Genomic DNA, 21,698 nt, shown 5'->3' on the forward strand with positions numbered 1-21,698 from the left:
GAAGTGTGTAGAGTTAGGGCCTAAACTGTAAAAAAAAAAACCTCTTCAGGATCCAGGATGCCAAAAATGTTGAAAGAAAACATTTTTCTGGCATTTCCAAAATTAGGTTCGGTCCCGGCTGGGGGTCCCGGGGGTTCGATATTCTTTTGTACAGTAAAACCTGAGGTAAAACTTTTAAAAACAACAAAGGACATGCAAGCAAAGTTCATTTCCCATTGAAAAGCGTTATCCGACGGTTCTGCATGCAGTCGTCGGTCGACTATTTTGTTAATGGTGGCGCCATGCCAGTGTAATGGTGTAATGAGTCAGTAATGAGTGGCGCTTCCAGATGGTGGTGCTCCTACCAAACAGGAAGCATTTTTAATGTCAGCTTACATTGGGTCTACACATGCATTGCACGTACAGGTAATGTGAATGTCTGCAGTTAATCTATATATCTAGTACAACCTAAGTTAACGTGTTTTTAAGTAAATTAAAAGGTAACGCCATACTGTAACGATCTTTGTCCAATTCTAAAGCCATTTCATGTACGATTCCTTCATGACATAACTTCAGAATCAGAGAAGATCTGACTCACATCATGTAGGTATGCCAGGCAAACACATTTGCTAGTCAGCCAAATTCGCCGACAATGTCAAATGCATTTTTACATAGAAATTTAAAACTTGTGCCCGAAGAAAGAAACCTACATAAATATGTTTTCTATACTTCACTTGACCCAAATGATTTTTTATGGTGATAAGTCACTCGCACATGGAATTTTAGAGGATTTTGATAGCAGTTCCATTAAAAAAGCTGCTATCAGTATCATAATGAGACTAAGATCTAGAAACACCCCGAAATGCCGTTTTGGGGAATTTTGCTAGCTGAATCTTTTTGACATTGTTTGATGAAAGTCAATCTTTGACAAGATGTAACTTTGCTACGGAAAGTGCTATGAAAAAAAGGTTTTCAGTTTTGGCTTTGTTTACTCAAGGGCTTTAATTTGATATATAAAATGATGAAGTTTGATGGCAAATTTGAATTCACCTAGTATACCTACATCATGATCGAGTCAAGACAAGGCCAGGGCGATCCCAGTTCCAATAATTGAAACTCCCCGGTCCGACGGGGAGTTCCAACAGGTGCTGTGTATGTGTGTGTATGTGTTTAATGTGTATTTACAATACACACTTAGCCGTCGGTACGAAGAAATCGTTGCTCCAAAAATGATTGCAAATTACACATTTGTAATCATTTTTCACCACAAAATATGATATGAAAACACAGGTGAGCAATGTATGAATATATGGAGAGGTGAAACAGGTTGTTAATTATTGTCAATATTAATATTTTGCGACATTTATAATGAAAATAATTAACACTGTAGACACCCTATGGCACCTTCTACAACTTGAGAACAAGTTGTGGTCAAGACGAGATGGCCGAGTGGTTAAGGCGTTGCGCTGCCGGCCGGGAGATACGATCGACGAGGGTTCGAGCCTTGGGCTTGCCTTAGGTGAAAATTCTCTTCCCTCCCAAAAAGTTCCTATATGGTCAGGAATCCTTCAATTCAGTTCAGAAATTTAATTTCAGAATTTAATTGAAGAATTTCTTCTCGCCCCCATACACTACTTATCACGTGCAGATATAGGTAGTGTATGTGCTTCGTCCGTGATTCGGAAGTCACGTAAAGCCGTTGGTCCCGTGTACACGAAGAGTCAAACCCTGTGCACGTTAAGTGTCGGAGCTATTCGAAAAGAGAAGGGGGACCATCCCCGGTTCTGATATCTGCAATCAATCCTAGGTTCCAGGATCGTGCATAGGTAAACTGTGCACGTAAAGCCCGTGCGTTGATACTCAGCCATTTGAGGTAAGCACGTATATGGAAGGAAGGAAGGAAGGAAGTCCTCAAACGTTCGAAATTTGTAGTTACTACAACTGGGGCGATCCTGCAGGGCTGTCAACTTGTTGGAATTGCTTGGCGTGAGACAGAGGCGTACCGGGATTTGCTGACTCCAATGTTCATTTTGTACCATGATTATTTGAGCCATGGCGCCGAGAATGTGAAAAGGGGGGTAGGAGCAACAATTTTTTTTTTTAATGATGATCGATGCCTGAGATTTTACTCATCATTTTCCAGCTTTTAACCTAGGCCTGAGATTTACCTTGGCGTGAGAAAGTGACCCAATGCGTGAGAGTTGACAGCCCTGGATCCTGACTTTTAGACCACCCGTGCTATATAGGGCTCAAATATTACTATTTCATCCATGTTTAATATTCTAACATTCAAGCTTAAACTAAAAGTTTCATCTAAGGAGTCAAGCTTTAAACTATTAAGCAAAAATATCCAACAAGCTAAAAACGATTTTTACCCGTTTTTTAACAAGCTAAAACCAATTTTTGAAAAGAAGCTTAAAACATCAATTTTTTCATCGTAAAAGTCATCTAAAAATCTTAAAAAATACAGTGACCTACCTAATATTACTAATCTATGTTTCCGATGATATCCAAGAAGCTGAAATATTGTGAAAGACGGCAGGGCTTTGAGTAATGAGGGAAATTACGGGGTAAAATACATCACGTTTTTCGAGAAATTCGCCATCTTGAATAAATGCAGAATTGCGTCACGCATAAACGATGTCAAACACGCTTGAAATTGCATGATATGCTTGCGTAAATTACCGTCAAAACGAGCGTACATCAAGCGCTTGTGCTATGCGAAAACTTCCGAGCTGGCATCACCGGTTTTGTTACCAGCTCTTTTACGTTAAAAATAGTTATAAAAACATGAATTTTGGAACAAAATAAAGCTTGTTCGATGGAATAAAAGGTATGTTTGTACAGTTGAAAACCTGTTTAACCTTGTTGCGAAAGTTTAATATGATAAATTTGTATCTTATAGAGCTCGGGTGGTCTAAAAGTCAGGATCGCCGAGTCAAGTGCCCGGGCACATTAGACGTTAGCTTTTCGTATCTCTTACTTAGACTCCTTCCTTGTTGACAAAATTATTAACATCGTGAAGATAAGACATCCGGGCCCTACTCTGCCATGTTTGGATGAGTAATTGTACATGAACACGGCCTTTTGTGCCTAAAGTATTATTCAGATTTCCTTTTACAAATTAACCATCGCGTATTATGTACGCATGTACGTGCGCGACGTTAAGCATTGGACCATGTGCAAAATAATATGCGCTGGGCGGCTAGCAGTACGCCTAATTTGTAAAAGGAAATCTGAATAATACTTTATGTAAATTATATTAGTCATTGTTTAAACATGTTAACTCTCTCCACGCTGGTGTCGACTGCAGACGACAAGTTTCAAAAAATTTTAGAAATTCAAAATTTCAGAAATGTAAATTTTCATGACCATATTTGGAATCAGCATGAAAATGCATTAAAATGAGTACAAACAAGCCTAGTATTGATTCAGTAGTTATTAAGATAGCTCTTGATATTATGAGAAAATATTTCAAAACTTGAACTTTTTCCATTGAAGCGCATGGCTAGCACGCAGAGCATTAAGGCTGTGTTTATACTCATCAGATATCAGCAGACTGAATCATTATCGTTTAGTACAGGGATTTCAGGGAACCCATACTGTAGTAGCTCTGCACAACGGGGCAGCGCCAATACGAAAATGTCATACCGATAAATGACGTGTCTGTTTTGCCCGGTTTTTGAAGTTTGCGTTGCGAACTAATTATCGTTTACAACTGCACAAGTTATGTTGACGGACAGAGGGTGTCAAATATAGGCCTACGTGTCGCTTTTGAAACAGCGAATCATGCGCATGCTCAGCATGCAAATACGACGGCGATTTAGTACACTGAACATGCGTGCGATGCAAAAGCGATGCAAGAGTATTTAAATATGCATCTTTAGAAATGACCGGCAATTGTGTGTTCTCAAGTGGGTTTTATCATGTTTATTAGCGACCTGAGACACATTTGTATTTTGGTTCGATCAAGCATTGAAATATGTTTTAAACTTTTGTACTGGATCGTTCAAGCATGCACAACAAATTTTTCAATGGAAGTGCCTCTGGCCCGGGTAGAAGTAAAAACGGATACTTATGGCCAGAGTTCTAGGGCTACATGTAGTAGGGCATATCATCACTGTCAGACGGGATCACATGAAAATGTAAAACGCAACATCAATTAAGGGGGTACTACACCCATGTGGTAAATTTGTGACTAATTTAGCATTTTTCTCAAAAAATTATTACACACTGGTAACAAAAGTTGTGTATATTATTGGGGCAAGGAATCCCATTACTACACTGAAATTTCAGTGAATCAAGACAAGCGGTTCAGTTCATATGATAGAAAACGAGGTACATCCTAGCGGTACCTTATTTCTGATCATAACCCGCTTGTCTTGGGTCACTGAAATTCCAGTGTAGTAATTGATTCCTTGCCCTATAATATACATAACTTTTGTTACCACTGTGTTATTAGTTTTGAGAAAATGCAAAAATAGACACAAATTTTTCGAGGGGTGTAGTACCCCCTTAAACTGAATTAGTAAAAAAAAATCACCTCTAGAGATATCTTTCCATTCCATTTAATGAAAAGAGTCATCCTATTGACCAGAAGCTTGCATTCTCTCATTGTGTATAGAATTGATTGAGCTACTGACAACACAGAGTTGAATTCATACAATACATATGAGCTTATGATTTGAAAAGACCACCACTGCTAGTGTACTGGTCACATATAGCAGTAAGATTTTCCTGTGTTTTTTATTTATCAAAATCATCACATTAAGAAGCAGGCAATTTAATGTTGTTTATGCGAATCATGCAAGCCATTTGAAAACGCGCATTTATGAACAGTGTAAAATATTTCCTATTTTTGTATTTTGCAGATTCTTCTGAATGAAGACAGAACAGAAAAGATAAACGTATCATCATGTTTACACAACGGTTGCTATGGGTGTGCCCCCTAGCAAGATCAAGCTGGCGCAGTTTCAGACAATTGGACAACACATGCTCTTGTATCCTTTACCAACATAGAACACTTTCAAGTTCATCAGTGTTCAATACCTTTCAACTAAGTTACACAAATCGGACAGTTTCAAGGTTATCGTTATTAGAGGGTGCACATATGCTACCACAATGTGTGCAGAGAACTTTGGTGGGCGCTTCTGATGCACCGATGGGAAGGAGTTACTCTACCTCAACAAATCAATGTTGTAGTTGTCAAAAAGTAGGACAATATTCATGGAGTGGTTTGGTCTCCCAGAATCACAACATTTCAGTTGGTTCTATGTGTACTTTTCCAGCAGGATGTGTTAACTATTGGACAAGAATAGCTGCTGGAGGTGAGTGGATGATGATAAATCATCACATGAATGCAAGAACGTCATATGTTCAATAGCTGCTTTTTGTCCTTTAAAATTTGTCACACTGATAAGGCATCATTGGGCCCGGGGGGGTCACTCCCATTGTGGCCTGTACACCATCCGCGATAATGAAAACGCGTAAAAAGGGTAGTTTTTCGTGGGTAGGCACGATACGCGTGTAACGTGTTTAGGGTGTCAAAAACATGAAAAAATAAAAAAAAGGGTAGCAAAATTGCAATTGCTTATACGCTGAAATGAAATTTAGGGTATGAAATTTGATGCAAGGAAGAAAAATCCGTGTTTAGGGTATCGTTTTAGCCAAGGGTTAAATCCTTGTTTAGGGTGCTTTTCAAAAGTTGATTATCGCGGATGGTGTACATGCCACAATGGGAGTGACTCCCCCGGGTCATTGGGTTTGAGATGTTCCATGAGCAAGGTTTATTCACATGATGAACAACCTCAAACCCGTTCACATGATGAACAACCTCAAACCCAATGCCTCTTGAGATATATATTTGTCTGTTTTTGGATTCCTCTGCAAATGAAATTTTAAATTCTAACATGAGGCAGCCATTGCATATGACTTTCTTGCATTCACACAACAAATGTGTACATCTCCATATCAAAAGGATGCACTTGTTAGCAGCTGCTACATGTATTTCTTCCTACATAATAGCTAGGAATAAATACCAGACTCATCTCAAGTTCATCACAAAGTCATGTGGTTTAGGAATACAGAGAACATTCCTAAACCATGTGTCTTGGGGATGGTTTGAAATGACCTCCACTTGAGATGAGTCTCAGTCTGGTATTTACGCCCGAGGTATCATGTAAAAAGAGACACATGTAGCAGCCAACAAGTGCATCCTTTTGATATGGATGTACACAAAATTAATATCAGCTATATCAGGAATTATATCACTCATACATTAAATTCTAGACAGTTCATTGGTTGATTGTCATATTTACCATCAGCCTTTCTGTGCCTTGACTCCTAGACTTGCCCATTTAGTTATGGGATGGACCCCAAAATATGAAGTATGTCATGTCACAGCAAAACATGGTGTTATTTTGATGAAAGAGAAAAATTCCTACCTTAAAATAAGACTTAGTCTCGCATGATATTTGAAAACTCTAGCTTGACCGATAAATTCAGGTATCATGCTTAATCCATCCAATTTTATATCAAACTTGGTCTTGTGATAGTATTCTTTATATTTTCCAACCTTTGTTGTGGGGGCCACCTTAATTATGAACCGTGTAATTCTAGTTAAGTAATAGGATTTATGTGTGAGTGATATAAAACAAATATCAACTGTCTTAAATTTGTGTAATTGGTCGAAATATAGTCACTAGGTGAAAGATGTATTGTTCCATTCCACTTTCGGCTTGTGGAATGAAACAACCCATCTTTCACCTTGTGATTATGATATTTTGACCATCACACCTTTTAGACATTTAATATTTGTATACTAGCACACTTCAATAATTTTGTGGCCACTGAGATACATTAGGATTACTTTGTCTCATTAAGGGATCTGGAATGAGCGTTTTGAGCGTATCAACAGTATTTTTAGGGGACAAGAGAGCACCTCAGACGTATCGAATTGCATTCTGAATACGAAGCATGTATATCTGATATCAAATAATTTTCATTTTTTAAAAATCACAATATAATACAAATTTTATGACAAATTATAAAAAATGATATTTTTCAAATTTTTGATATATAACAGTCCTCAAGTAAATTTTATAAATCTAATGATATATTCTTAAAGTGTATGTAGCTGGGAGGAAAAAAGCCGACGCTCAATTGAAAATTTTGACCTTTAACTAACCCAACTAGGACTCACTAAAGCTCACTATCATTAAAAAAGTGAGCTTTAGTGAGGTTTGGTTTTCATGACACATAGAACAAAATAGTGAGCTTTAGTGAGCTTTAGTTGTGAACAGTCAATTTGTACAGTGAGATTTAGTGAGATATAGTAAAGTGCACACAATTTATACACTGAGATATTGTGAGTTTTGGTATCTAACTATAATTTGTTAAAAGTGAGCTTCAGTGAGCTTCAGTGCTTCTGTTGTAAATAGGTTAAAAGAATAGTGAGATTTAGTGAGATTCAGTTGTGTAATAACATTTTTTTAAGAGTGAGATTTAGTGAGATTCAGTAGCAGACTGGATATAAAGATAGAGAGATATAGTGAGGTTTAGTGCTGCAATTCTTTCAAAATTATCAGTGGTGATTCAGTTGCAAACTGAACAATATTAGTGAGATTTAGTGAGATTCAGTTGTGTAATATTAGTGAGATTTAGTGAGATTCAGTAACAGACTGGATATAAAGATACAGAGATATAGTGAGGTTTGGAGCTGCAATTTCACAATTTTCAGTGGTGATTCAGGTGCAAACTGTACAATATTAGTGATATAGTGATTCAATTGGGCATTATCATATGCATTTACATATATTCTACCATAATGCTGAGCAGATAAGCCAATGTGCAACTACATTTATCCTAGTATATAACTAAGATCAAATTATACTGTATTGTCTAGCTGATATACCACGGCGCAACTGGGGTCATATTTATAATATACTGTATTGACTAGCTGATAAGCCACAGCGCAACTTGGGTCATATATATTATACCATAATGTCTAGCTGATAAACTACTGTTCAACTACATGTAGGGTCATTTATATTATACTGTATTGCCTAGCTGATAAGCCACAACACAACTTGGGTCATATATGTTCTACTGTAATGTGTCGCTGATAAACCACAGCACAACTAGGGTCATATATATTATACTGTATTGTCTAGCTGATAAGCCACAGCACAGTTTGGGTCACATATAATTATTATACTGTAATGTCTAGCTGATAAACCACAGCTCAACTAGGATCATATGTTATACTGTATTGTCTAGCTGATAAGCCACAGTGCAACTTGGGGTCATATGTTCTACTGTAATGTGTTGCTGATAAACCACAGCGGAACTAGAGTCATAAATATTCTACTGTAATGTCTAGCTGTTGAACCACAGCACAACTAGTTATAGTTAGTATGTAGGCCTACTGTAATGTCAGTGAAATAATAAGCTGCAGGACTTCCTCATGTAATAGAATTATTTGTTTGTTTGTTTTCTTGTAGTAATAATGAAAAACCTAAAGCTCAATTATTTTATGTTTGTTTACCACTAAAGGGAGACAATTATAATCTAACTGCTCCCAATTATAGAGTAAACATTTTTACTGTCAGCCTACGTGGCTTGAGAGCAAAGATACTAAAATCCAAAGCTCTTAAAAATTCAAAAGGCTGAAGGGGGGAGTGTTTTTTTTTGTGTTTTTTTGTAGTTTTTTTTGTAGTTTTTTTGTATTTTTTTTTTTTTTGTAGTTTTTTTTGTTTTTTTGTAGCTTTTTCAAAAACAGAAACTAAACAAAACTAATACAAATAACCCTCCATCTTTCTCAAATACTCATGCCACGACTTGTGGTGTCGCCTACATAAGTAGAGTCTACATGGTACGCAACCATGTACTGAAACTCTATATTTGCCCAGAGATTTGCAGAACCCACATCTCCGTTCCCTAGTCTGGCCATATATACCCTTTTCCGGTATTTTTCGGAAGACATGGCTGGGATGGGCTGCAGGCACTGTTGCCGGGATCTGCAATCTCTGGGGAAGAGAATACATTTCCATGTCCATCTCCTCGCTGTCTGACATGTTGAAATGATTTTGTTGAAATGATTTGATTCTATCCATTCCATTATATATATAGGCATTTTCTTCCCGCCATATGGACATTTTCGAGTCACATGATGTATTCTGCAATTCTATTGGACAATTTTCCCGCCATATGCCAAATTTGGATGATCATATTACATAATTAACAATAAAAAAATTGATGTGTTTCTAGAAAATGTTACAAAATGAAGTACAAAATTAAAGACCGCTCCGCCATAGGTATATTTTCAAGTCACATGGTATATCCTGCAATTCTATTGGACAATTTTCCCGCCAATAAGCCAGATTTTGATGATCATATTACATAATAGGCTAAAAATAGCAAAGAAAGTGATTTGTTTCTAGGAAATGTTATATTTTTATTTTCAAAGTTGAATTTAGCTACTAAAATTATAAATGTTGTACTTTTTTTTATAAGATCAAAATCTGTGATATGTCTAACAAACAAGGATATTGGTTCTTATGAATATTATTATTATGGTGCCATAAGCTCTGACCATATTAGGTGTCAATTACAATATTGATAATACCAGTTGGCCTCGCTGGGGTAAACGGGGTGGGGGGGGGGGTGGACAGGGGGCTCTTTCATTTGAGGATATGTAGTTTCTGCCCCTCCTCCATGCCCCCAGATGAAAATGTCTAGTTACCCTCACTGGTTTCAATTAATAGACTTCAATGACATGTTCATGATCTGTAAGGTTACAATTCTCAACCCCATTAATTTTAAATCATAATGACCTTTGAATGTTTTGTGGACAACAATTGAGACTGTGTTATCATAATAGGTTGTTTGGCCTTCTGCATATTAAAAACAAAACTAAATGTAGGGAAGGGCAAGTTCATCAGTTCAAGTACAAGATGTAAATATCTTCTCTGGTTTGGAATGGTTTATTCTTTTTCAGGTAAGTATTATATTGTAAATGTGCAATCTATTATTTCCTTTTAATTAATTACATACAAAAACATTGTATTTGAGTAGAAACACTAAAAAAGCGGAAATGTTGCCATGTGGTACATAATGTGACAGAAGAAGCGGGAACTATTGACCAATAGATGATTAGTATCTAGCATGCTTAGCATAAAGTTATGTAATATGATACAATATGCATATTTATGTACATTTGTGGCCAATCACATTTATGATTTTTGACATGTGACTGCGAAGCGGGAAAGTATTATGTAATAGTTATCTATAAAAGGCCAAAACTTTGCTGCCTCTTCCCACTTTCACTGAGATCTTCTTAGTGTTAGTACTGACAAGCAATTTGTGTACAGAAGCTAGTTTTGATTCAGTGTAGTGATTTTGATATTCACCCTGACACTCACCCCTGCAAATAAGTGATGTCTGCCAGGGAACTTCAGGCACTGCAATTAGATATAGAGTCAGTTGAAGGAGAAAATTTTCTCCAATCAGTACTAGGAGGAAGAACAGAGAGAAATATGGCGGATAAAGAGAACCAGAAAAAGAGAAAGCGTCAAGGAGGTGATAATGCTGGTGCTGGTTCTAGTACATCAAGTGCTACTGCTGCTCCACCCAAGAAGCCGGCTAAGAAGTCAGCCAGTACATCAGGTGCTACTTCTGCTCCAACCAGGGCACCTGCTGCTCCACCCAAGAAGCCGGCTAAGAAGTCAGCCAGTACATCAGGTGCTACTTCTGCTCCAACCAGGGCACCCAAGAAGTCGGTATCATCAATATCGCTGCACGACTTCCTAGCCCAGGAGGACAGATACTATCTAGCCCAGGAGGATGGCGAGGCCCTGCTGGAATTGGTGTCTAGTGAACCAGAGGAGGAGTATGACTCCCAATATGAATATGGAGACGACGATGATGATGATGATGATGACGAAGGTATGTAGGCCTAGTTGCATATAATATGCATAAGTTTCCTTGTTTACCTAATGCTGCTGATATGTATCTGTAAAAGTGTGACACATTTTTAAAACCTGGCCATAATCTGTTTCAAGAAGAAAAAAAATTGTATTCTTTTTTTATTTAATTTTTATTTTTAAATCTAATTGATTTTTAAAATTTAATTTGACAGAAAACGGCAGTGGCGATGAACGTGAAGGTGGAGCTAGCAACAATGATGATGATGATGATGATGATGATGATGATGATGATGGCGGTGGACCCTCTGAGAACAGAGAAGACAAACGTGCAGAAAGAACCCAGAATGCTGTTGCAGGTAAATGTAGGCCTATTAATATACATACATGTGCAAATGGGGTAATTTTACTTTATATGCCTCCACTGGAGGTAATATGTTTCATGGCTGTCCATCCGTCGTCCGTCATTCCATCCGCCCAAGCTTGCAAGTGCAATTTCATGGAACTGGAAAGGCATATAGTGATACAAATTTGGTGGAAACGGCCACATTAGTGAGGCAAATAATGTGAAGTTCATTTTGATGGTGGCATAATGCTTTTTAAAAGTATATCTAATGACCGCTCTAATGATGTCACAAGTTTTAAAAACCAAACTAACAGTTAATCTGTTTCGATACAAAAATAATTGTCTTCTTTTCTTATTTCATTTTGCAGAAGACAACAGCGAGCACGGTCCCTCTGAACAGAGCGGCGATGAACATGAAGAAGACAGCAGTGGTGATGGTGATAGCAGCGGGGACAGTGATCATCATTCCTCAGATCATAGAGGTGGCGATGAAGATGGCAGCGGATCTGATGATGGCGTTTCTGAAGATGATGGTAATGATGATGATGATGATGATGATGATGATGATGATGGTGGTGATCATGAATTCCACAACCTGGATTCTTCTTCATCTGAAGAGGACGAGTCTTCTAGTGAAGACGAAGAGCCAGAAATCCGGGATCGAAGAAGACAGCGCCCCATAAATTTCCGTCAACCCAATTCAGATGACGATCCGGATCCACCCGGCATCGACGATAGGCATCATGTCCCTGACAGATATGGTTGGACGCGGAAGAAGACAACACTCCGTTTCAACGAGTTCAGAGGAGGTGAGACGGGCCCAGCCTTTAATGCTACCGACATGGAACCAGTGGACATATTTCTGAGATTTTTCACTTTGACCATCCTCCGTGAAGATCGTGATGTGGACCAATGTAGCCCTCCTTGCGCTGGCCTACCATCGACCAACCTAGAAGAGATCAAGGCGTTCTTTGGCATCTTTCTGCTCATGGGCGTGGTTAGGATCAATGCTATACACCACTACTGGTCAACGAAGGCGGGACTTAGAAACATCGTCATATCCCAAACCATGCGACGCGACCGGTTTTACAATGTATCTAGATACCTCCAATGCTCCGACCCGGCTGACAATCCAGACAACTGGCGCCGAGTCAGCAACGAGGAGAAGCAGTACTACTACAACCACACGCAAAAACATCCGCTGTACCCTCTTCAAGAGGTGTGGGACAAGATACTGGAAAACTGCAACGACAACTACCAGCCAGGAAGAAATTTGGCAATAGATGAGGCCATGGTACGTTACAAAGGATTTACTGGAGTGGTGAAGAAGTTTTTCATGCCATCCAAACCAATTCGATCGGGCTACAAAATATATGCCCTTTGTGACAGTGGCACGGCGTATATGTTGAACTTTATGGTTCATCCACAACATAAATCCACGATGTACAACATCAGCAAGAGTGTCATTCGACCGGTCTTCGGCAAATTCCATCATATATTCTGTGATAGGCTGTACACATCCGTAGACCTGGCAAGGAAACTGCTGACCAGGAAGACATACATCACAGGGGCCATTATGTCAAATAGGAAAGAACTACCAGAGCAGTTATCGACTGATGTTACGAAAAACACTAACAGGAAAGCTAAATCCATCAAGGAAATGAACAAAACGCCCCGTGGTACAATGTACTTTCGACAGATGGCCGACTTGACCTACTGCATGTGGCGAGATACGAAGATACTGACGATCTTGTCTACTGGACACCAGGCATATCGAGACAAGCAAACCGACACCGTCAGAAGGCGGTTCTCCATCGACGGTGTCGAAAGGAAAGATGACCACACAGTACCAGCGCCCCGTCAAGTGCTTGATTACATCGCAAACATGGGTGGTGTCGACAGATCTGACCAGTTCCGGGCCTACCACACCTGTACCCGGAAAAGTCAGATCTGGTGGAAGCAGCTCTTATTCTTCCTTGTGGACATCAGCCGGGTGAATGCCTTTATCTGTCACAAAGCGCCCAGGCGCAGTCCTCTTAGTCACTTGGACTTTGTCTACAGCATCGCAGAGGGACTGATTGATGGCTATGCTCAAGGGAAAATGCAACCAACCCCGCTTTCCGCCAGAATGTCAATGTGCGTAGAGTGGGAAGAGTGAACGAGGAGGACACTACTTGGAGAAGTTGCTTGGTGTTAAAGACAATCCCCAGCAATGTGTGGCGTGCCATCGGGCAGGAAGGGTATGTGGTGGGAGGCTGGGAAAGCCTATCAGGACCAAGTGGGGTTGCAGAAGATGTGGGACGCACTTCTGCAGAGTCAACAAGAACCCGGAATGCTATGACAGGTAAATGTATACATGTGCTGTTCCTCTTTTTCTTTGTTTGTTGTTTGTTTATTTACCCAGGTTGTTCTGTGAGGGACACATGCTAGTCCATGGACAGTTCCAAGCTCATACAATCAAAATACACAAGCCTAGATAGCCAGTGTAGGCTAATAAGATGCATGCTGGCCTAGATAGCTTTGATAAAACAAAGAAAGAAATGGTAGTAAATAGCAAGGAAAAGGAGAAAGGAGAGAAGGTCACCCCCAAACACAATTGTACAATTTTACTTGTGAAAAAGGAAATTGGATTTCCAATCTCAAGCCACGATGCAAAGGCTGTATTTACTTAATGCAGTGTGTTTAACATTTTTTTATAATCTGTTTTAATTTCATAAAGAAATTAATATTGCATTCTTTTATTTTAATTTGCAGCTTCCATGGCAATGTCCGTGTCCAGCCAGATGAAAACTAGAAGAACTGAATAACAAAGTAAGTGTTAAAACCTTAATGTGCGATTTGCATCAAATTTTAAATTTGTTATTAATTATACACTCAAAATGCTGAAATAATACTAGTAATAATTATCGGGAAGGGTTTCTGTCCATTTTGAGCTGAAAATAACAAGGTAAAGTGAAAGAAACCCTGCTGGTTATTTTGGCCATTTAACACACAGTTCTACAGGAGGACATAATGTTATAATTCAAGAATTATGACAGTATGTCGTAAATATTTCAAAAAATCAGATTTGAACCAATTTCATAAGATCGTACATTGTGGCTTTAAAAAAACTCTACAATATTAGAAATTGTTGGAAAAAATAAAGTTTAAAAATTGTCTGAAGCTTGAAATACTTTTTTTATGAATGGTATTATAACTTATTTTTTTTCTTTCTTTTCCAACAGGATGAATCAGTTTGGACTGGATCTTCCTTGCAGCAAAACGTCTACCTTGCTGCAAGATGCCCGTGCTTAAATTTCAGCTCAATCTTTTACTGGGCCTACATCATTTCTTATTTTTTACTTCCTTGCAGCAAAACGTCTACCTTGCTACAAGATGCCCTTGCTTAAATTTCAGCTCAATCTTTACGGGGCAAAGATATTAAAAAAAAAATATTAATGAGCTTATTTGCATATTTAGTCTACATTTTCATTAAGGCCACCTTAATTAAGAACCGCATAGTTTTAATTTTTACTTCCTTGCAGCAAAACGTCTACCTTGCAGCAAGATGCCCTTGCTTAAATTTCAGCTCAATCTTTTAATGGGCCTACATCATTTATTTTTTAAATATTAATGAGCTTATTTGGATATTCTTAAATCCACTCAACATATTTTTACTTTAAAAAGTAAATAAATAAATAAATAAATAAATAAATAAATAAATAAATAAATAAATAAATTAAAAAAGTTAAAAAATAAAGTCTTGATGTGTCTGGTTTAGTGATTAGATATGGTGGCCTGATGTGCTGTATAGTTTTGTGTCATGTTATTTACATATTTATGAATATATTAATGAGCTTATTTGCATAAATGTATTTTCCCTTTGTTATTTATACACATTTATGTGGAGTGTGGGGTGGCTTTAGTTTCGATCCGCGTAATGCTAGTTTTTGCTTACTTGCAGCAAAACGTCTACCTTGCTGCAAGATGCCCGTGCTTAAATTTCAGCTCAATCTTGCTCAAACTGGGCCTACAATTTTGTTGTTACTTCCTTGGAGCAAAAGGTAAATTATTAAATAAATAAATAAATAAATAAATAAATAAATAAATAAATAAATAAATAAATAAATAAATAAATAAAATAAATTTAAAAAAAAATGAGAAAAAAAAACATGTGGTGTCTGTGATGATATAGGGATAAATTTCTACCATGCAAACGATGTTTCCTATTTCAGTTTGCATATCTGAGCCACCAAATACATGTAAAGGACCTACACTGCATACATGCCCCCTTTTCCCATTATACAAAGTATGGCAGCTTATACAACATTACAATATTTTACTCAAAAAAGTATTTACAGAAGTACAGCAGCACTTTGAAAGAAGCACTTGATTTTACTAACATTTAGACAGATAATTCTCAATTAGGCAAAAGTTAGCAGCTTATGAGTAAAATTAAAGTATTTTGATGACAAAAGCACAAATATTCTGATACTTCAGCAAGATATTATGATAGAATCTCTGTTAGTCAAATATAGTGAGACTTGCAAACTTTTACATAATGATAGTGAGATATAGTGAGCTTCAGTTGCAAACTCTTCTTAATGATAGTGAGATATAGTGAGATTCAGGTTCAAACTGTATAAACTGTCAGTGAGGAATAGTGAGCTTCAGGTTCAAACTGTATAAACTGTCAGTGAGGAATAGTGAGCTTCAGGTTCAAACTGTATAAACTGTCAGTGAGGAATAGTGAGCTTCAGTTACAAACTCTACATAGAGATTGATAGTGAGCTTTAGTGAGATTTGGTTGCATACTTTGCACGATGATAGTGAGCTCTAGTGAGATTTAGATGTTAACTATGGGTAATGTCATGGAGATTTAGTGAGATTCAGTTTGTGCCTATCATATGTTAAGAGTGAGTTTTAGTGAGATTCAGTAGCAAACTGGCTAAAATTCCAGAGAGATTTAGTGAGTCTTGAAGTCAACATACTAAATATACTGCACATACTATATGGCTGTAAATACTAAAGCTCACTAAATCTCACAGTGAGATATAGTGAGTTTTAGTTCTCTGAATATTTTAAGACAACTTTTTAGTGAGCTTTAGTGAGATTCAGTTTTACATGCATTTTAATGCCAAAATACTTCAAGTAGGGTTAGGGTTAATATTGAAGATATGGATTTTTTTCCCAAAAAGCCCTAATTTTTTTGGGTGTTTTGGGAAAAAAATCCATATCTTCAATACGAAAGGTCAAATTTTTCAATTGATCGTCGGCTTTTCATCCCACCTACATACACTTCAAATATAAATCATCAGATTTATAAAGTTTACTTCGAGTACTGTTAAATATCAAAAATATCAATTTTTAATGATTTGCCATAAAATGTGTATTAAATTGCGAATTTCAAAAAAATCAAAATTATTTGATATCAGAAGGACATTCTTCAGTATTCAGAATGCAATTCGATATGTCTGATGTGCTCTAATGTCCCACAATAAATACTGTCCAAACGTTCATACCCCAGCCCTTAAGGCGGAGCCTAACACAGTTGTAGTTATAGCTCCCCAATGAACTGATTTAAGGCAAAGCATCTTGTCCAAGTGCAAAATTTTTTTTGATGCTGCATTGGGATTCAGACCCTCAACCTGAAGCTACCTCATGATTATAAGTGGTGCCTTTATTGTAGTGATGCCACATGCAGGGTTGTAGCTACGCTGGGCGGTGGTGGCAGGCGGACCCGCCCGGCACTCTTAATTTCCAAATACCCAGCACTGAGGGCACTCCAGTCTCAATGCACAATCAGTATAAAAATGAGCAATTCTTATCAAAATTTCAATTTTTTTTACCATTTCATATCAATTTCATCCGGCACTATAAGTTGTCTAGCTATAACCCTGCCCACATGCCTCTACCGTGGTAGAGGTTAAAAAGAAACGGGAAGATCAAGTGACATTTCAACAGTTAACCAGCTATGCTGTCATGCTTTAACACTTGAGTTACATGTACACGCACATGCTCAATGTTCATGTTCATGCGGTTGCTGTGGGTGTGCCCTAGCAAGGTAAAGCTGTTTTTTAGTTATTTGCAGCATTTCTTCAGTATGGTATTGAATTACAAAGGATGCCTTGTAAAAAGGGTGGGGCAAAATTTAAAAGAGTAGGGGGAGGGGGGGGGGGGTCCACTGCCCACTTACTATGCTAGGTCAAATTGGAAGGATACTGCATACTGCCCATACTGTACATTCAGGACTAGACTTTCTTTGATCAAATTTTATTTGTTTTTCATCTCCACAGGAAGAGGTTATTGTACTTTTCCAGAAGATGAGAACAGAACTGAAAAACTGAAAGAAACGTTGGAGGAGGAGAGCAGGAATGAAGGATTGCAGAAAATAGAGGGTGACAAAGGTAACTCAAATGTGGAAGAGGAATCAGAAAGGAATGGGAATGATAAAGTGAAGGAGGAGTTCCAGGAAGCTAGAGAATTTATGGAAATGCAGAGAGAAAAGGGATCTCCGATTCCTACCAGCATCGACGATGATAAACTAGAATACTTGGCTCAGTTATCGAAGAAGAAACGCAAAGGATATCTTCAACATTTGTTCAAGAAGGAACTTAAAAAGAAAGAAAATGCTGAAAAGCGACAACAAAAACTGGCGGAATTGGAAACGGAATCGGAGGCAAAGCCACATCAGACGTGGAACACGATGCAAAGAAGAATAGGAAGGAGAGATTTTGACGAGCTGAGCGGATGGCGCTTGTCAGCGGCAATGAAGTTCAACCCGCAGCTGGTTTTTGATTGTATCTATGAATAGTTTATGACGTGGCAAGATATTCGTAGTCTCATCTCGCAGTTTGGCCTCTTATATTCCGTCAACGCAATGGCGAATGAACCGTTCTTCATACGTTTGGTGAATTATAATCATGATGGATTGATTGCAAGAGAAATGAAGAGACTGTACAAGCATCAAATGGACAATCTGATGGTAGATTTCAACCGGAAGAGTTTGTTGGACGTTTACGCACGTGAAGATTTATTGTACATGTCTCCAGATTCGGACAAAATTATGACCTCATATGATCCAAATAAAGTATACGTGATTGGAGCTCTCGTTGACAAAGGCCGTCAGGAAGTTGGCGCTTCGTTGTCGCAAGCCAAGCAGTTGGGCATAGCGCATTGTCGTTTACCACTCGATGCATATTTTCATTGGAGTCAAGGCGCGCACAAAAACATGACATTAGATTCGATGGCCAATATATTTGTGGAGCTGAATACTCACAACGATATGGGGAAGGCACTGCAGAAGAGTGTCCCGCAGCGAAAGCAAGATGGCTTGAAGTTCGACTTGAACAATAAAAATGTGCAAGATGTACTGTTACGGACAATGGGTGACGAACGGTTGTTGTCAAACCTTAAAAAGCGCCCTCACACGAAAAATACTCATCAGAAAAGATCTCCGAAGAGTAATTTATATACATCCGGTGATAGAAATCCATATGCTTTCAGCCGTGCACGTCATCGTCCGCATGGTGATGATAATAGTGCGTCAAAGTTTGATCCGGAATGGCAATCTGGTGTGCAGCGAAGCAGGACCTTTGATCGTACATCAAATTTCAGTCAAACCAGGCGCCCCCTTAGATTTGAAAGCGAAGACAATGAGGGTCGTGTCTCAAATTTCAGTCACGCTAAGCGTTCACTTACATGGGAAGATGATGAAAGTAATGATCGGGCATCAAAAAGTAATCGCGAAAAGCGTGCTCGTGAGTGGAATACTCAAGATGATGATCGTGGATCTAAATATAGTCGTGCTAAGGTATCTAAGAAGTGGAAACTTGATGAGGAATGAAAGGAAAGTATACGCTGACGAAGTTACGTAATAATCGGATTAACTACCATAGAAATAGGTGAAAACAATTTTTGAATATACCGCGCTGCACTGATATTGCTATGGTACTTAATCCGATTAATTACGTAACTTCGCCAGCGTATTGCTTGCAAGCAGTGTCTACAAGGCAGGGCCAAATTTGCCTTTTGCTGGCTCCTTGCTCTGGCAACATAATTGCCCCCCCCCGGCTCTTCAGATCAAAGTTAACTAGTAACAAACGCACAGCGCATGCGCGAGCTGTGAATTTCAAGTTGGCTGTAGACTCGGTCCCTACGCGTGTACAGACATATTCGCCATATATGGCATGTTTACAATGCCCCGACTCAGGTGTCAATTTGTGGATAAAATTAAATAAAATTAAATATCTTTTTTTCTATATGTCCGTTTTTCCGTCTCCCAGGAAATTGACTTGAAAACACTATGAAGATTACTCAGTTAATTTTTGAGGACCAAAATCATGCAATTTGTGGTGTACAGGAATTTTTTATGGCCAACTTTTAGGCCAAAAAAATATGATTTTTTTCGAAAATATTTTTGACCGAAATTGTGAGCAAATTTCGATCCTTTCTCGCTTATCTGATGAATTTTCAGCTTCTTTTTGACATATGTGTTAGATATAACTTTGGTGTTTATATTTCATGAAGTAATTGGTGTAATTTGCTTAGTTTTATAAAAAGAAGTGATTTTCTGCATGGAGTCGTTTTGGCATTCGGCTTTGTTTGCGATTCAAAACCAACACTTCAGCAAGGTTGAACTTACCGGCTTGCGCATGTGCCGTGCGTTTGTTACTAGTGCATGAATTTCGGACAGATGGACTCCTTAAATTCTCATTGGACCCCTTAAATGTTGTTTTTGCAGGATTTGGACCCTTTGATTTTTTGTGCTCACGCTACCCCTGCCCCACTGGCTATTTTGGCAGTTTAACATGGACTTAAACTTTACGTCTTAAAGCCATATTGTAACATTTGCCAAGGTTGACATCCTCCGTATTTTTTCAAAAATCTAATTTTTACACAATTATAATGTAGGCCTACTGTATTTTAAATAAACTAACATATCATGCAAAAATCAGGACTCCAGTAGTCAAAATCCGAGATTTTGAATAAAACGTAGGAACCGTCCTTTAATTATTATGATGGAAATATTAGTTGAATGTATACGCTAAAATCATAACACAGTATGTACATGGCATGCGGGACTGTATACACACATCAAAGGATTGTGCAATAGCACAACCGACGGAGTGACACGCATTGGCGATATCAGCGCTGTTAGTAAATTCCAATTTACTATGCTTTACCTTGGTTGTTCGGCTCAAAATTAAAAAGGGGAGATATCCGACTGTAAAAGCCAACATTTTATGGAAATTAAAAACTTATCTATTTTTATGGAAATGTTACAATCAGCGTTGGAAATAGCTGGTATCGCGTAGCAAAATGCTACACAATTTTTTATTTTGCTACATAATTTTGGACTTTGAGTAGCATTTTATGCCATAGACTTTACACACTGAAGTATGTGAATGTTATTGTACCAAGAGAAAAGTAATGAAAGCAAATTTTGCTACGCATAAAAAAATGCTTAATTCCAACACTGGTTACAATATGGCTTTAATGTGTGAATTATGACTTGGAAAATTGGTATACCGACAACACCGTCCATGGAATAGCCAGGTAAAAGATAGAGCTGTAGAGCTCCCTCTATAACAATAACATGTAATGTCATGGTGTGTTACCTTTGTACTGAGGGCACTGTTTAACTGTAATTGTGTACAGTGAAAGGGTGTCAGATGTGAATTGTCGAACAGTTGATAGCAGTTGGAGGGCCATTCAACTTTGACGCGCTATTATTAAACTGTACGCTATGAATACGCACACAGCGAAAATTCAAATTTGTTGGTTTGGGTTGCAGTTTTAAAAGCTTCCAAAATTCTCTCTACAACTCCTAATAGCTATATATTTTATAAATAACTATAAGAAAGGCTTTCAACATTCCATATATGTTCACAAAAAATACCGTAGCTTTGCAAGGAATATGATATGGGCACATAAATACAAATTTTTGTCATGAATTGAGATAAAATAGTAACAAAAACTACTATATTTTAAAACTGGTGCGAGTTCATAAATCAGGAATTTGCATATGATTAGAAACATGGCTTATTATCCTCATAAAAAAAATCAAGATTTTTGGTTGGTTAAGACAAAAACCTGCCGGGATGAAAAGGGTATTTTACAAGACGGAAAAATACCAGTATTCAGTAGGCCATGCGACAACAACATTGAGAAAGTTCATGCGAGCAGTGTTAAACTGCGCGCGTATTTCACTGAACGCAGATGAATGGGCGCTCGGGCTTAACAAAGTCGCAGCGTGTACTCGTTCATGGTGTCAAGTCACGCAGTATTGTTATGAAGTTGTTTACTTAATTTTCCTGCATGGGCCGAATCTGGGTAACCAATTTAAACCATTATAACAACTTAAATTTTTAAGTTCAATATTTGGAACAAAGACTAATCGATAGATAAAGGTTGAAATTACTTGTATGGCTAAAAATTAGAATGATTAAAGCGTTAAGACAGAAAATATC

At 38.0% G+C, this 21,698-nt stretch overlaps 1 protein-coding gene and 1 long non-coding RNA gene across 2 annotated transcripts; both read left to right on the plus strand.

Moving 5' to 3' along the window:
• Nucleotides 1-351: 351 nt before the first annotated feature.
• LOC140162972 (tRNA methyltransferase 10 homolog C-like) lies at nt 352-20,129 on the plus strand. The gene is given in 3 exon segments (XM_072186296.1): nt 352-405; nt 4,851-5,306; nt 17,523-20,129. Coding segments are annotated over 2 exon segments (1,767 nt in total). The 5' UTR covers nt 352-405; nt 4,851-5,089; the 3' UTR covers nt 19,073-20,129.
• LOC140162973 (uncharacterized) lies at nt 12,620-14,926 on the plus strand. Its single transcript, XR_011860386.1, has 3 exons — nt 12,620-13,591; nt 14,002-14,058; nt 14,472-14,926. It is a non-coding gene; the product is annotated as an uncharacterized lncRNA (long non-coding RNA).
• Nucleotides 20,130-21,698: the final 1,569 nt, after the last annotated feature.

The sequence above is a fragment of the Amphiura filiformis genome, chromosome 10 (assembly GCF_039555335.1).
Source record: "Amphiura filiformis chromosome 10, Afil_fr2py, whole genome shotgun sequence".
Lineage (NCBI taxonomy): Eukaryota > Metazoa > Echinodermata > Ophiuroidea > Amphilepidida > Amphiuridae > Amphiura > Amphiura filiformis.